We start from the raw sequence: 13,122 nt of genomic DNA on the forward strand, positions 1-13,122 counted from the left end.
GCATGTGACCAGGGAACGGTCATATGAGAACTCAGTCTTCTCCTGGCCTATTACCAAGTTGACCAAATATGGCATTTTCTTTATTCCAGCAAGTTCAGGGACAAGGTAGGCTCTGCCTGAGGTACTGTTCCAACCATTTCTGTGCCTCAGAGCCAGGTCCAGGCCAGAGGGTATTTCATGTTGTGCAGTAGGAACTATGTGGTGCCAGTACTGTGGGATGATGTAACTCTCCTGTGAAATAACCCCAGATGGGCAAGAGAACTTTACCAGGCCTTCCCTAAGGTACCAGGTCACGCCTACTCCCAACACCCTCTAACTGCTGCCTCCTTCCAGGGAGCGGGAACCCCCAGCAATATCACCCAGTGCCCCTCACCGGCCGCATCCAGATCCTGCCCAACAGCTCCCTGCTGATACGCCACGTCCTGGAAGAGGACATCGGCTACTACCTCTGCCAGGCCAGCAACGGTGTGGGCACCGACATCAGCAAGGCCATGTTCCTCACCGTCAAGAGTGAGTCCTGCCCCTACTCCAGCCCTGCCAAGGCTCACCAAGGCCAGTCTTGGCTCTCACCATGCTTACCCATCCTCCCCTTGGGATTCTGCTACTCTGTCCAGAAAGAGCAAGGTTGCTCAGAGGTGATCTTGGGAGCCTCCCTGAGGCTTATCCAAAACAAAGGCACACTCTGACCTGTCTCAAATCAAGGATGCGGCGGGTCCTGATAGCCGTCCATTAATTATTCGGATCATTATCAGTTGGCGATTCTATCTCAAAACCTAAATCAAACGACCTCTTTCTTTCCGCTACTTAGTGTGCACTCAGCTGCGTGCAGCCTGTTTACAGACTCAAAGGGAAGATGCCTATACACCATGGAGGTTGGAACGCTGGGTTCCCAGTCCCGGTCTATCTCATGGTCTGTGACCTAGGGAAGGTCATTTTCTCTCTCATGATCTAGTCTTTCCTCTTACCGTAAAGGCTCACTCCCAATTCACAAACCTTATAAAACTGTTTTTGAACAACACAGAAAGTGAGTGGAAGTGCTTAGGGGCAGTACAACTCTATAACTCTAACTCCTGAATTCCCTAGCCCGAGCCACCTTGGTGGCCCTGGAAGCCACTGTTCATCAGCTCTTTCTGGGTTCTGTTAAGCACCACAGCAGCCACCAAAGCTGGGTGAGCTTTATTCCTATACAGGCTTAAAACCGTTTGTCATGGATCCCCGAGAACCACAGGACAAGTGCTTCTGTGGTCCTGGGTCAGGAAGTGGACTTTGGAGGGTGGAGATGACAACTTAAATTTTGGTGTCAACAGCCAAATGTGATTCTGGGGGCTCTGATGTCACTAGTGTGTGACTCTGATAAGCACATATGTCTTCACTAAACCACATTTTCCCTATCTACAAAGATGATATAATGGCCCAGGGCTCAGTCTGTGTCCAGCCCCTCATGTATGTCAGGCAGCCAGTGTGGCCCTGACTAAGCACAGAAGCGGCCACCAGTGGCGTTCTTTCCAGTGTCCCTCTAGGGTAGCTGCAGAGAGCGGTAGGGCCTGTGTGCAGTCCACCCCGCGCCTCCTGAGAGCTCCCTCCATGAACAACTCCGGGCCTTTATCCAGACAGGGAAGCCCTGCCAGGAGATCGATGCTGAGGGAGCCCCACCCCCCATCCCCCACGGAATCCCTGCGCTAGGAGCAGCCTCCCTCCCCAAGGTCAAAAGGCACTTCGTCCTTAATAAAGCCAGGCAGTCAATCTGCATCCCTCAGCCAGGGAGGACCACAAGGGAGGAGCGGCTCCCCTGGACCTGTCCTTGCCAGCTCATCACTGACAGTCGTTTCCTCACTGTCAGTGGAAGGCCCAGCGCTCCGCAGCACTGAAGTCCGCTGTGGATTCCCACAGATGTGAGGGGACAGAGCAGCAAAGGGCACAGGGGCTGGAAGGTAGAGAGAGTGGGAGGAGACCTGGCTCATGGCAGGGTGGACTTGAGATGGGTCCCCTCCCTTCTGGGGACTGTGATATTCTGTGTTGACTGAGCCAGCCCAAAGAAGCCAGGAAGCAGTTCTGGGGTATTAGGCTGTTCTCTCTCTCTCTCTCTCTCTCTCTCTGTGTCTCTGTCTCTCTCTCTCTCTCTCTGTGTCTCTGTCTCTCTCTCTCTCTCTGTGTCTCTGTCTCTCTCTCTGCCTCTGTCTCTGTCTCTGTCTCTCTCTGTCTCTGTGTGTGTGTGTGTGTGTGTGTGTGTGTGTGTGTGTGTGTGTGTGTATATGAGAGAGGAGGGGGATTAACCCTCCTAGGGAATTATGGGATTTCACTCTCAGGTCAGGACAGAATGTGGCTGTTCCCCTCCCTCCCTCCCCTTGTCCTATAGGCTGTCTGTCTTCCAGCCAGCCCCTCACCCCTGTAAAGCCCCCCCCCACCCACACACATTCCCCTCTCTCACAAGCACCCCAGGGTCACATTTTCCCATTCCCTCTGCTCCAGGCCCTCTGTCCCTGTCCCCTGTCCCTTCCAGAGACGGTGGCTCAGCCCTTCACAGCAAGTTCCTTCACTGTGCTCACATTCACACGGTCCCTCTTAGACAACAAGTTCTTTGTGCCATTCCTCACACAATCTGCTACTTCCCTTTCCATCGTGGCCTGACTCTCCCCAACAGCCCTCCGGCTACTCCAAAGCTGGTGGAAGGAAGGGGTGGACAGAACCAGGGATGTTTGAGGCCCAGGGCTGGACTTCTGTCTGGGTCTGACTGCCTCCAGATAGCAGCCCAAATAAGCCCCTAAGGTACCCGGCTGCTGGAAAATGCTCCTGTGACACAGTGGAGGTGGAGCATCCATGATTGTCTCTAGAACTTCAGCTCTCCTTCTACTGCTTCCACACCAGTATGATGCTCCAGGTTACCCATCAACAGCCACCCAAGACACCGTCCCCTCCTCCCTCTTGTATTCTACCTACTCTGACCATTCCTCCATCCACCTTCTCCCTCTCTCATCTGACCACTATTGAAAGGGAAGAGGGAGGTAGGAAGGACCTTCACAGTCTGTACACACACACACACACACACACACACACACACACACGAGTTGACCAATGAGATGGCTGGAGGAAGCCCAGTCACCTCTCTGTCCGTTCTAAACGCCCATGTCACCAGCACCCTCCCTGACCCCCTTGCAGAGGCAGCCACCCAAAGCCCATGTCAAGGCTCTCCTTGGTGTCTCCCACTTTAAGGAAATATTTGACTTGATTCAGCTCCGTGGTATCAGATCTAAGCCTTCAGAGGGCTAGCTGACCTTTGTGCCCACTGTCCCCATGCAGAAGAAAGAGAGAAATTGTATCAGAGGGTACAGCATATCCTAAAGAGCCATCCAGGGCAAACTGGACCTTTTGGCTGGGCCTTGCTGAGAGGACATTCACATTATTGACCTGAAAGTGCTGGCAGGAGGTAGGCTCCGTGACCAGGAGAGTAGAGTAGACATCCCTGAGTTCAAATCCCAGCTCTGCCACTTGAGAGGTGTGAGACAGCAGACAGCGACCTCTGTGAGCCTGTGTCCTCCTCTGTAAGCTAACAGATGCAACATAGAAGGCCTCCAACGCCACAATTTTCAGTTTTTACCGTGAGGCAAAAGTAGTAGCCAGTCAGTAACAACTATACCCCAAAATTCAAATGTTGCCCCTTTTGCAGACTAATAACATTATGGTCTAGTATTCTTTCCCAGTGCCAGGCAATAGCAGTGACAGACGCTCCCACTTAGCCACATGGTCAAGAAGGTAAACCAGAGGCACACATGTTTACTGTGCGCTGAGGTAGGAAGTTTGTAGAACAGCTCCTATGCCACAGCACACTGCATTACCTTCTCCTCCTCCCCCACCCCTCCATGCCCCCCAGACACACTAGGTTCAGTGTATTCAACATTCTAACTTATAATACTTCCAACTTACCACAGGTCCCTCAAGAGGTCACCCTGTTATGCATTGGGGGACATGTGTGCTTTTTCTCACTGGCAAGGTATTAATGAGACTATGCATCCACAGCAATTTATACACTGCTTGACACAGGGTCCACATCTAGTCATTGTTAGCAACTGCTGGTTTAGGAACTGGAGATGCCATGAGGAGGGAAACAGAGATCCTGTTCTCCAGAGGGTTAAATGGTGGATGTGTAGATAGACGATAGATGGGTAAGAGGGGATTTCTGAGAACTGGAACATATAATAATGGGGCCTGTGAAGTCCCACAAGTAGGCATCTGTAAACAGACCATGGGGTGCTGGTAACATGGCTCAGTCAAGATCAAAGGACTCAGAAACAGAGAATCCAGAGTGGTGTGACTGTCCAAGGCTAGACCAGGGAGCTGGGGCTCTGGTGTCCAAGGACAATAGAAAAAGAGTGTCCCTGCTCTAAGAGAGGGAACTTAGTGTCCTCTGCTTTATTGGTCATCTGGGTTCCCAATTACTGGACAGCACTCACATGAGAGTGGACCTTACTAACTCATAAATCATTTCCCCTGTGAGACCTCACAGGCACCTAGACACTCTGTCAGGTCCCTGGGGATTCCACAGTCCAGCTAACACCCGAAACCATCCAGCCCAGCCAGAGAGCTAAGGGTTTGGGGACTTGTCCAAGTCCTTGGGCATCCTAGAAGACAAGTCCTGAGTGGCCTCCACTCATCTTTGACCCCCAAGTCTTAGTATGAATAAGCTCTTGAGTCCCTGAGCCTAGTTCAACCCCTTCACATATGTCTCTTTCTGATCCTCTCCCCACCGGGAGAAGTGGTAACGGTTCCTTTCCACAGAACCTGAGATAGTGGATCACATGGCCATGTGGGTCACATGGCCATGTCCACAGCCTAGACTGTCAGCTACCCCTTCCTCCTCTGCATCATGGTTTCTTCACCCAAAAGTAAGAAAATCCAGCCCTTAGCCGAGCCATGCCGCCTCTAGCCCAGCAAGCTGTGGTTCCAGCAGCCTGTGGTGTCTTCTCGGAGCACCAGGCTGTTGCCTCCCAGGACTTATTGAAAATAAACGTAATTAGCAGAAGAAAATACCATGTCCACAGGGCTACCTTTAATCTCCTTTTTAAATTAAAAAAAAAAAGAAAGAGAGAGAGAATATGACCAAAAGGAGGAGGAGGAGGCAATTCCTGCTCCACCTGACATACAGAGGAAAAGAAATCATCTTCAAAGAGAATTCTTCAGCGAGAGGCAGGTACAAAGCCAAGCTGCTTTGTTGGGGGTGGGGGGTGGGGAGGACTAGCTGTGTTTTGATGCCATCACCACATGGCAGTCCCCCAAGGACTCTGCTGTCCCCCATCTTTATTCGACAGTTACTCTTCCTGCCCTAGGTTCCCTCCACCTATCTGAAGGCTCCCGTGACTGGGCCACAGACAAAGCCCATGGCCAATTAAACCCAGAAGGGCTCTTTGTTTGGTTTGAGTTTTGATTTGTTTGTTTAGCAAAATGTCAGGCCAATTAAAGTGAGCTCCAAGGGCCCTCGGCTCCCACACACCTGCATCGCAGGCAGGCAGATGGAAGGAACCGGACCCTGAAGGAGGTGGGTGGATAGAGGGAGCCAGCCTAACCCAAGGAAGCCCTGAGCTGCGGTAGATAGGCTTGCCTGCTGTAGCTGACCACTGGCACTGAGGTCAAGATGCTGCCCTTAGGAAGCACGGTCAGCTCTATGTTCCATGATCTAGGAAAGTCCCGGTTCAAACTTGCCCAATGAAAACAACTCTTATCAGACGGAAGGGGTGTCTCCTTGGGCCTGGTGATGGGACTACTGCCCTCCCGTGGGGATAGGAGTCAATGAACCAAAGGAAATGGCTATCCAGAGGCCACAAGCCCTGTCCTGACCATACTTTGGTATAAACTCATATGCTCCATGCTGCCCAATGCTTTTATTTTATTTTATTTTTATTTTTATGTATATGGGTATTTTGCCTATGTGAATGTCTCTGCATCACTTGTGTGCCTGATACCCACAGAGGCCAGAAGAGGGTGTTGGATCCACTCGAGTTACAGACAATTGTGAGCCACAATGTGGGTGCTGGACATTGAACCCAGATCCTCTAAAAGACCAGCTAGTGCTCTTAACCACTGAGCCATCTTTCTGATCCCCCAACGCCTCTTCTTGAAGTCTCTCTTCCCTTGCTTGGGCTCTCGACCTGAATGAACCATTGCAGTTCATGGAGATGATGCCAGGACACACAGACTGGGATGTCACACACATAATGCCCCTTTGGGAACAGATGGTAAACTGAGGCACCAAGCAGCCTGGCAGCAGGGTGGCCCGGGGTTCTCCTGTATATTTCCTGACTCTTGACTCTCTCTGAGCCACTTGGAGTCCAGACTTCATCTGTCCTCCCTGTGTATGAATTGCAGCCTTGGCACCTAGCACAGACCAGACCTCTGCCCACTCTGGCACTCTGTGCTGGGACAAACAGGCCTCTGCTTGCAGGTCTGATCAAGCTGGCATCACAGGTAGCCTCCCAGACGTTTCCCTTGGCCCTATGAGCTCCTGAGAAGCTGGGGGAACAGGGCAGACCCTCTACTGAATCTGCAAGCTGTGGGAAGAAGAGGCAGAAAAGTGAGTGGTGGGTGGGACTCAGGGCCACCACCCCCACTTACAGACACAATTGTGGAATTTGGGGGCTGTTATTGGCTCTTTCTCCTCTTAGGTAATGGCCATTGGTCAGCCTCACTACCCCGTCCCAGGGCAGGCAGCCTGTGCCAAACCATGGCGTCTCTCCTCTGCAGGCAAGGGTAGAGGACTCCCTGGATGCTCATGAGAGAGGGAGGGAGTGATGATTTCCATGGTGATGATTAGCCGGTGGCCTCTCTGGCCTTATTGATTTCCAGACTTCATAGAGTAAGAAGCAACATGGTGCCTTGCGCTTCATCAAGCAGAAGCAAGGACAGGCTGCAACTTCCTTTCACCCCTGGGCCTTCTTTACAGATGAGCAGGGAGTCGGCAAAGCTCCCAGGAGTCTGCAGCCTCCAAAGACCCTGGGAAGACAAAAGAAGCATCCAGAGATCAGAAAGGGCTTGACCAGGAGACCTGGCCTGAGTAAACTGAGACTCAGGAGATCACCACCATTCACTTTCTCCCACCTCCCCCCAAGCGTGAATAAATGGCCAGAGAGACCCAGGTCGGGTTCCTGGTCCTGCCTTTCAGAAGCAATAGAGTGGATGTTTCAGGGAGGGTGGGAAAGATATAATATCTCTCAACCAACAAAATGTAAGACAGCTGATTGACCTCAGGACAGGGTCATTGGAACATAAGCAATCTAGGTCACATCCCCAGACCTAGCCCCTAGAGAACCTGGTGCAAAGATCAGCCTCCGTTCCAGCCCACTCCTTTGGTCACCATAGGAACCAGGTCCTTGCAGACAGGGGAGGTTTTACTGAAGAGAAGAGATGTGTCCTGCTCACTCACCTCCGCTCCCTGTCTGTCTCCAGGTGCCTCACCTGGACCACTCCCCCCTCCGAGGTGGGGACAGGTGACATATCATCACTCCCCTATCTCTGAAGTTCCTATGACCACACTGAAGAGTTTCCAAATGGGTCCCAGCTCTAAGGGGTCACTCAGGACAGCTCAGATGAGAATCAGAATCCAGGCATCCCATACACAGGGCTCTATGTGGAAGGTAAAGAGATGCAGAGAAGCAGGCAGAGAGCTGAGAAGCACCTCCAACCTTCGTCCCAGGTAGGGAGCCCAGTCATGATGAAAGCCCCTCTGAGTGAATGCACTGTTACATTCACTCAGAGGGCATGTACTCACTGAGCAGCCCATCCTCCAACATGGCGCCAAGGGCTGTGTGTCTACCTGCTTTCTGTTGCTAACAATGCAATACACAGGCTGGCTAACTCTTAGAGAAAAGGAGTTTATTTAGACTGTCAAACCTAGAGGCCCAAGACAGGGTGTGGCATGTGAGAAACAAAAATGCATGCCTGTGTGTGTATCCCTTCATCTGCTTAAAACTCCGTCAGAATTCAATCAGCGGCCCTGCTTACCCTGGTGATCTATTCAGGATCACCTCAGAGCCCATCTATAAATGCCACAGTCAAAATCAAGTTCCTACCCTCCTGACACCCACCATGGGAATTCGGTTTTAATACATGAACCCCAGAGACACACTCCAACTGTACCCAGACCTCAGCAGTCTTCAAGATGAAAGGCGAGGCTAAGTCTCCATCCCAGACTCTAGGAATTACAGACTGCTTAGAAAACTGCAGCTAAACCGGTGTGCAGCTAAACTGGGTTAAACCGCACGCCTTTAATCCCAGCACTCGGAGGCAGAGCCAGGCGGACCTCTGAGTTCGAGGCCAGCTACAGAGTGAGTTCCAGGTCAGGCTCCAAAGCTACAGAGAAGCCCTGTCTCAAAAACCAAAAAGAAAGAAAGAGAGAGGTGGGGAGGGAGGGAGGCAGGGAGGGAGGGAGGAAGGGAGGAAGGAAGGAAGGAAGGAAGGAAGGAAGGAAGGAAGGAAGGAAGGAAGGAAGCAAGGAAGGAAGGAAGGAAGGAAGGAAGGAAGGAAGGAAGGAAGGAAGGAAGGAAGAAAAGAGAAAACTGCAACAAGCCTTTAGGAGAGGAGGCAAAGGTGCTGACTACCAAGTGGCCATGCCATCAGTCAGGTCCAAGACAGAAGAGCCTGGAGTGGGTCAGCAGAACCAGTCAGAGCTCCCCGGAGGGTTGTGCCGGGACACAGCTTGAGGAGCAAGGGAAGGGGGAAAGGAGGCTTTGGGGAGACGGGTAACCAGGCACAGGCACTGGGACAGGAGTCTGCATGGGGACAGTGACGAGAGCACCTGAACAGAAGACGACAGCTAGGGACCGAGGGGTGGGAAGCATCATAAAGCGTGGGCATGGCATCCTAGAGGGCAGGAGTGCCGTTAGGACCCTGAGCAGGAACTGGAGAGGAAGGAGGATTTCTTTTTGGAGATACACTGCCAAGCCTTTGTGACTTAGGAGAAAGTCCAGAGCTTGGGGCTGAAGGGAAGGGGTGACAGTGTCACCCACAAAGATGTCCTGATGGAGGGGTGGCACGGATACTGTGGCAAAGCAGAGGTGACTGACGGGTTAGCCTGGGGCAGACCACTGAGGGAGGCATCTATATGGAGCTGGGCACTAGCCTTCATGACCCTACGGGACTCAATTCACTAGGACAGGTTATCTGCTCGACTCAGAAAATAAGACTGATGGACCCAGTACAGAATCTCCCCAAGTTTGCTGCTTCCAGAACCCTGCCTCAGTTTCCCCTGGCTGCTGCATCCAAGTCCCACCAACCAAGTTCCTCAAAGCACCACAGACCTACTCTTTCACAGTCTACAGAGTCTGAAACAGGGTGTCACCAAGCCTCTGCTGGCTTTCCTGAGGCCACCTAAGGAAGCATCCTCGCTTCTTTGGGGATTGTAGCAAGTCTTGGGGCTCTTGAGTTGTGGGAACATCACTTCAGCTTCTGCCCCTATCGCCATATGGCTTTTCCCTGTGGGGCTGTATCATCTCCTCTGTGTACCCTCTTCCCAGCTCCAGTATGACCATGCCATACTTCAATTAGAAACTACATCTCCCACAGCTAGTGGATTTCTGGAACCTTCTTGGAGCCCCCACAATCAACCATCTTGGCCTGAATATGAGCAGTCTCTTAGCCAGCCCATCCTCATAGTCAAGGGCCTCAAGCTCACAACCCGACAGCAGGGTCAGCAAGCTAAGCCTCAAATCTGGCCGGCGCCTGCATAGCCTAGTACCAGGCCATACTCCTTATTCATTCCCGGTTTGTTGGCTGTGGCCTCTTTGACACTTACAATAACCTACAAAACCTAGAATACTAACCACTTGGCCCTTTCCAGGTAAAGCTTGCAACTCCAGAACTCTGGAGTATTCTCAGCAATGACCCAGAACACCTTCTCTTAGTAGCCAAAGAAAAATGTTCACGTTTCTAAAAGGATTCTGTCAGTTCCAAGCCATCTTTAACTGTCACTGCCACCCACCCCCCCCTCAAGCCTCCTAGGGCTGTGGGGGGAGGGGTTTAATGAGCTAATTCGTGGAAAGCATTAACCACGGTGCATGCACATAATAAGCATTCAATAAATGTTAGCTATTATTATTACTATCTCTTCTCCAGCACTCTCAGTGGGGAAAATGGGTCCCCCCCAACCCCCACCCTACCTCTGCTCTTGCATGCCTTGGCCAGCAGCCAAGGGAAGAAGTGACTGCCCCATTTTATAGCTGGACAGAGGAAGGTCTGGTGGGGCTGAGGGTAACAGCTGCACCCTCCATGCATCAGAGACAGGCCTGCAGTTTGAGGCTGCAAGGTCCTACCCTTCTCAGGGACCCAGAGTTCAGCACCCTTTGCTTGTACACACACTCTTCCTGCCTGAGTTTTAATGCCTGAGTTCTTCGGCCGGCGGTGGACAGCTCGAGTCTTGGGGGGGGGGGGGGGCCTGCCGCTCCCCAGACTCCTCCCTGCCTGCTCACCAAGGCCAGGCTGGTTGCTGCCACACAATTTGAACTAATCTCACACTTCAGGTGGAGCTTGCCTAATCAGGGGCGACAAGAAGCTGGAGCGGGTGCAATCAAATTAACAGCGCCATGGCCTGGCTCTTTAAGAACGGGGAAACAAAGCAGGCACCAGAAGGCACCCCCCTCCCGAGTTGTCCCAGGGGAAGCTTGCAGAGCTGGGCTGCCACTGAGGCTCATCTGAGTGGCTGAGTGGAAGCTGCTCCCGCCTCCCAGCGTGCCAACGATGCCCCTTTGTGGTGGCTTATCTCAGACTGCCAAGCAGGTCCTGTTCTTGTCAGGGAGCTTGTTAACATGGAGGGGGATGCAGGCTTTGCAGTGAGGGAGGAGAAAAGGCTAGGTTTGAGGGGAAGGAGTCTCCCTCACCTCTCAGGCTGCTTGTAATCCTTTTGCAAACAAAGGCTCTGAGAGCCCCCCAGAGAGAGAAGGAGCATTTTCTCCCCTGACAGGGTGGGTGTACAGAGCTCCGAGCTCCGCTCCAGGGCACCCGCTATCTCCGAGAGCTGAGTCTACCTGAGGGCAAAGAGGAGGACTTCCAGCAGCCCATTTCATCTGCCTAAGACGTCCTTTTCAACAGAAAAACCCTGGGAGACCTCTGGAGAGATTTCGGTTACACTATCAGACAGACCTCCTGGAAAAGCCAAGGCTCTCCCTTGGTGGTGGTGAACGCTGACTTTGTTGTCACGCTTCCAATTTGGTGGCTTTGGGGACTTCCTGCCTAAGGGAAGAACCAAGCATCCAGCCCTATGATTCTTTACTCTGGCCCTGTAAGGACCAGCAGGCTGAGAGTGGCCTCACTCAGACCCGTTACGTTACGTCACAGCCTCTAAGGGTTGGGTCTGCACCATGATAGGCTTATTGGTTTTGCTTTTGGGGGGGGCTGTTGTTGTTGAGACAGTGGCTCATGCAGCTCACACTCACTATAAGGCTGAAAATGGCCCTGGTCTTCCTGCCTCCTGTGCCACTATGCCCAGTTTCTCTAGCACTGGGGATTGAACCCAGGGCTTTACACGTGCTAGGCTCAACCGACTGAGCTACATGCTCCATGGTGAGTTATTAAGCTTCATAATAGTTCTCAAGTGTCAACAGGCATGAAAATTTCCTAGAACATCCATCTGGGAGAGCAGATTTGTCATCCTTGGTCCCCAATTTCAAGGCCAATCCACTCTCCCCAAGTCAGCCTTCACCACAGCCTTGGCAAAGAAGTGTCAGGCGCCTATTCTGCCTGTCCCCAACCCCCACCCCGTCCTCTTCCTCTGTCCAGTGTCACAGGGCCAGCAAGTTCCCAAATGCCCTGAGCCAGACTCTGACTGCCACTTCCTGGCTGTGTGGCCGTAGCCTATTTGCTTCTCCAGACCTCAGTTTCCCCATCTGTAAGGATTCAATTTCTTCATTCCCAGCGCCTGGTGCCTAGTTAGCCCTCAGTCAAATCCAGTTTTCTCTGTGACTGGCACCAAAGAGCCTCACTGCCAGCCTCCGACAACTGGGCCATTGTCTTCCATTTCTTCCCATTCTTCCCACAGGGCAGCACCTCTCCATTGGGTATTCATAGCTGAAGCTTCCCTCCCCAGGGGCTTGAGGACTATCAGAAACAGCAGCTGAGCTCCCATCCCCAAAGAGGAGAGGGAAGGAGCCGGACACGGAGGAAGCCTGTCTTGGTGTCCCTGCTCCTGCCCCAGCCCCAGCCCATAAGGACTGGCCTCTGGCCCCCCACATACCTCATGCACCCCCTGTTTTCTGCTTTCTTCTGGACTCTTCCCAAAACTCATCCAGGGGTGTGTGTGGATGCAACCAGGAAGGAGCCATCTAGGCTAACATTAAATGAAGGGGTATGGGGAACTCTGAGGCTAGATCTTCTGCGGATCGCCGGGGTATGACCTCATACTTAAACCTCTCTGAGTTTCAAACCTGGTATGGATGATAGATTCTGATCTATCCTCCTTTGAAGCAAGGAATGAGGCTCTAGTCAAAACATGCAGTGTTTCTCAAACTCAAGGAATAGATCCATCCCTGTTTAGGAAGTGAGACCTGGGGAAAAGCAGGGAGCTGGGAAGTGAGGCAAAGTTTAATCCATGATGCCAAGCCTGAGGACTCAAGACTACTTCCCAGCACCTGGGAGGCAGAAACAGGCAGATCTCTTCATGTCTGAGACCAGCCTAATATACACAGTAGGTTCCAGACAGCCAGAGCTACAAAATAGAGACCCTGTTTTGAAAAGAAAAAAAAAAATCTACCTCCAAGCCTGAGGCTGGTGGCAAAGTATGTGGGTGCTGAATTGAGCGGCTGTCTCATGGTGTTTTAAGAATCTATCGGCCTCTCAAATCAAATTAAAATGTAAATAGCAGCTGATCTGGACAGAACCTCAGGGGCAACAGGAGCCAGCCTGAGAGTAATTTCACAGACGGAACCGGTAACATCGGATTCTGACAACTGTCCTGTTTCTGAAATTGATTTCCTCTCTTCTGGGCTGGCGGCTCAAGGAGGGCCCTGGATCCCGGGGAGGGATGGAGCCCTCTGCAATAGTGCCCCACTATTCTGGATGCCTCTCTGCTCTCTGCTGCACCTGTCATTAAGGCCTCACGGGACCAGGAGGAGAAAGCCCAGGATTTAGATCTACAGGCCTAACTGG

The 13,122-nt window shown here is 52.2% G+C and overlaps 1 protein-coding gene across 1 annotated transcript in view; it reads left to right on the plus strand.

Moving 5' to 3' along the window:
- The window catches only part of Dscaml1 (DS cell adhesion molecule like 1), a 338,624-nt gene that overhangs the window by 266,995 nt on the left and 58,507 nt on the right, over positions 1-13,122 (plus strand). Inside the window, 1 exon segment of the mRNA XM_052758901.1 lies at positions 334-510. Within this exon segment, the coding sequence (XP_052614861.1) occupies positions 334-510 (177 nt within the window).

This window comes from Peromyscus californicus, unplaced genomic scaffold (assembly GCF_007827085.1).
Source record: "Peromyscus californicus insignis strain IS unplaced genomic scaffold, ASM782708v3 Scaffold_11__1_contigs__length_118956290, whole genome shotgun sequence".
Taxonomy (NCBI): Eukaryota; Metazoa; Chordata; class Mammalia; order Rodentia; family Cricetidae; genus Peromyscus; species Peromyscus californicus.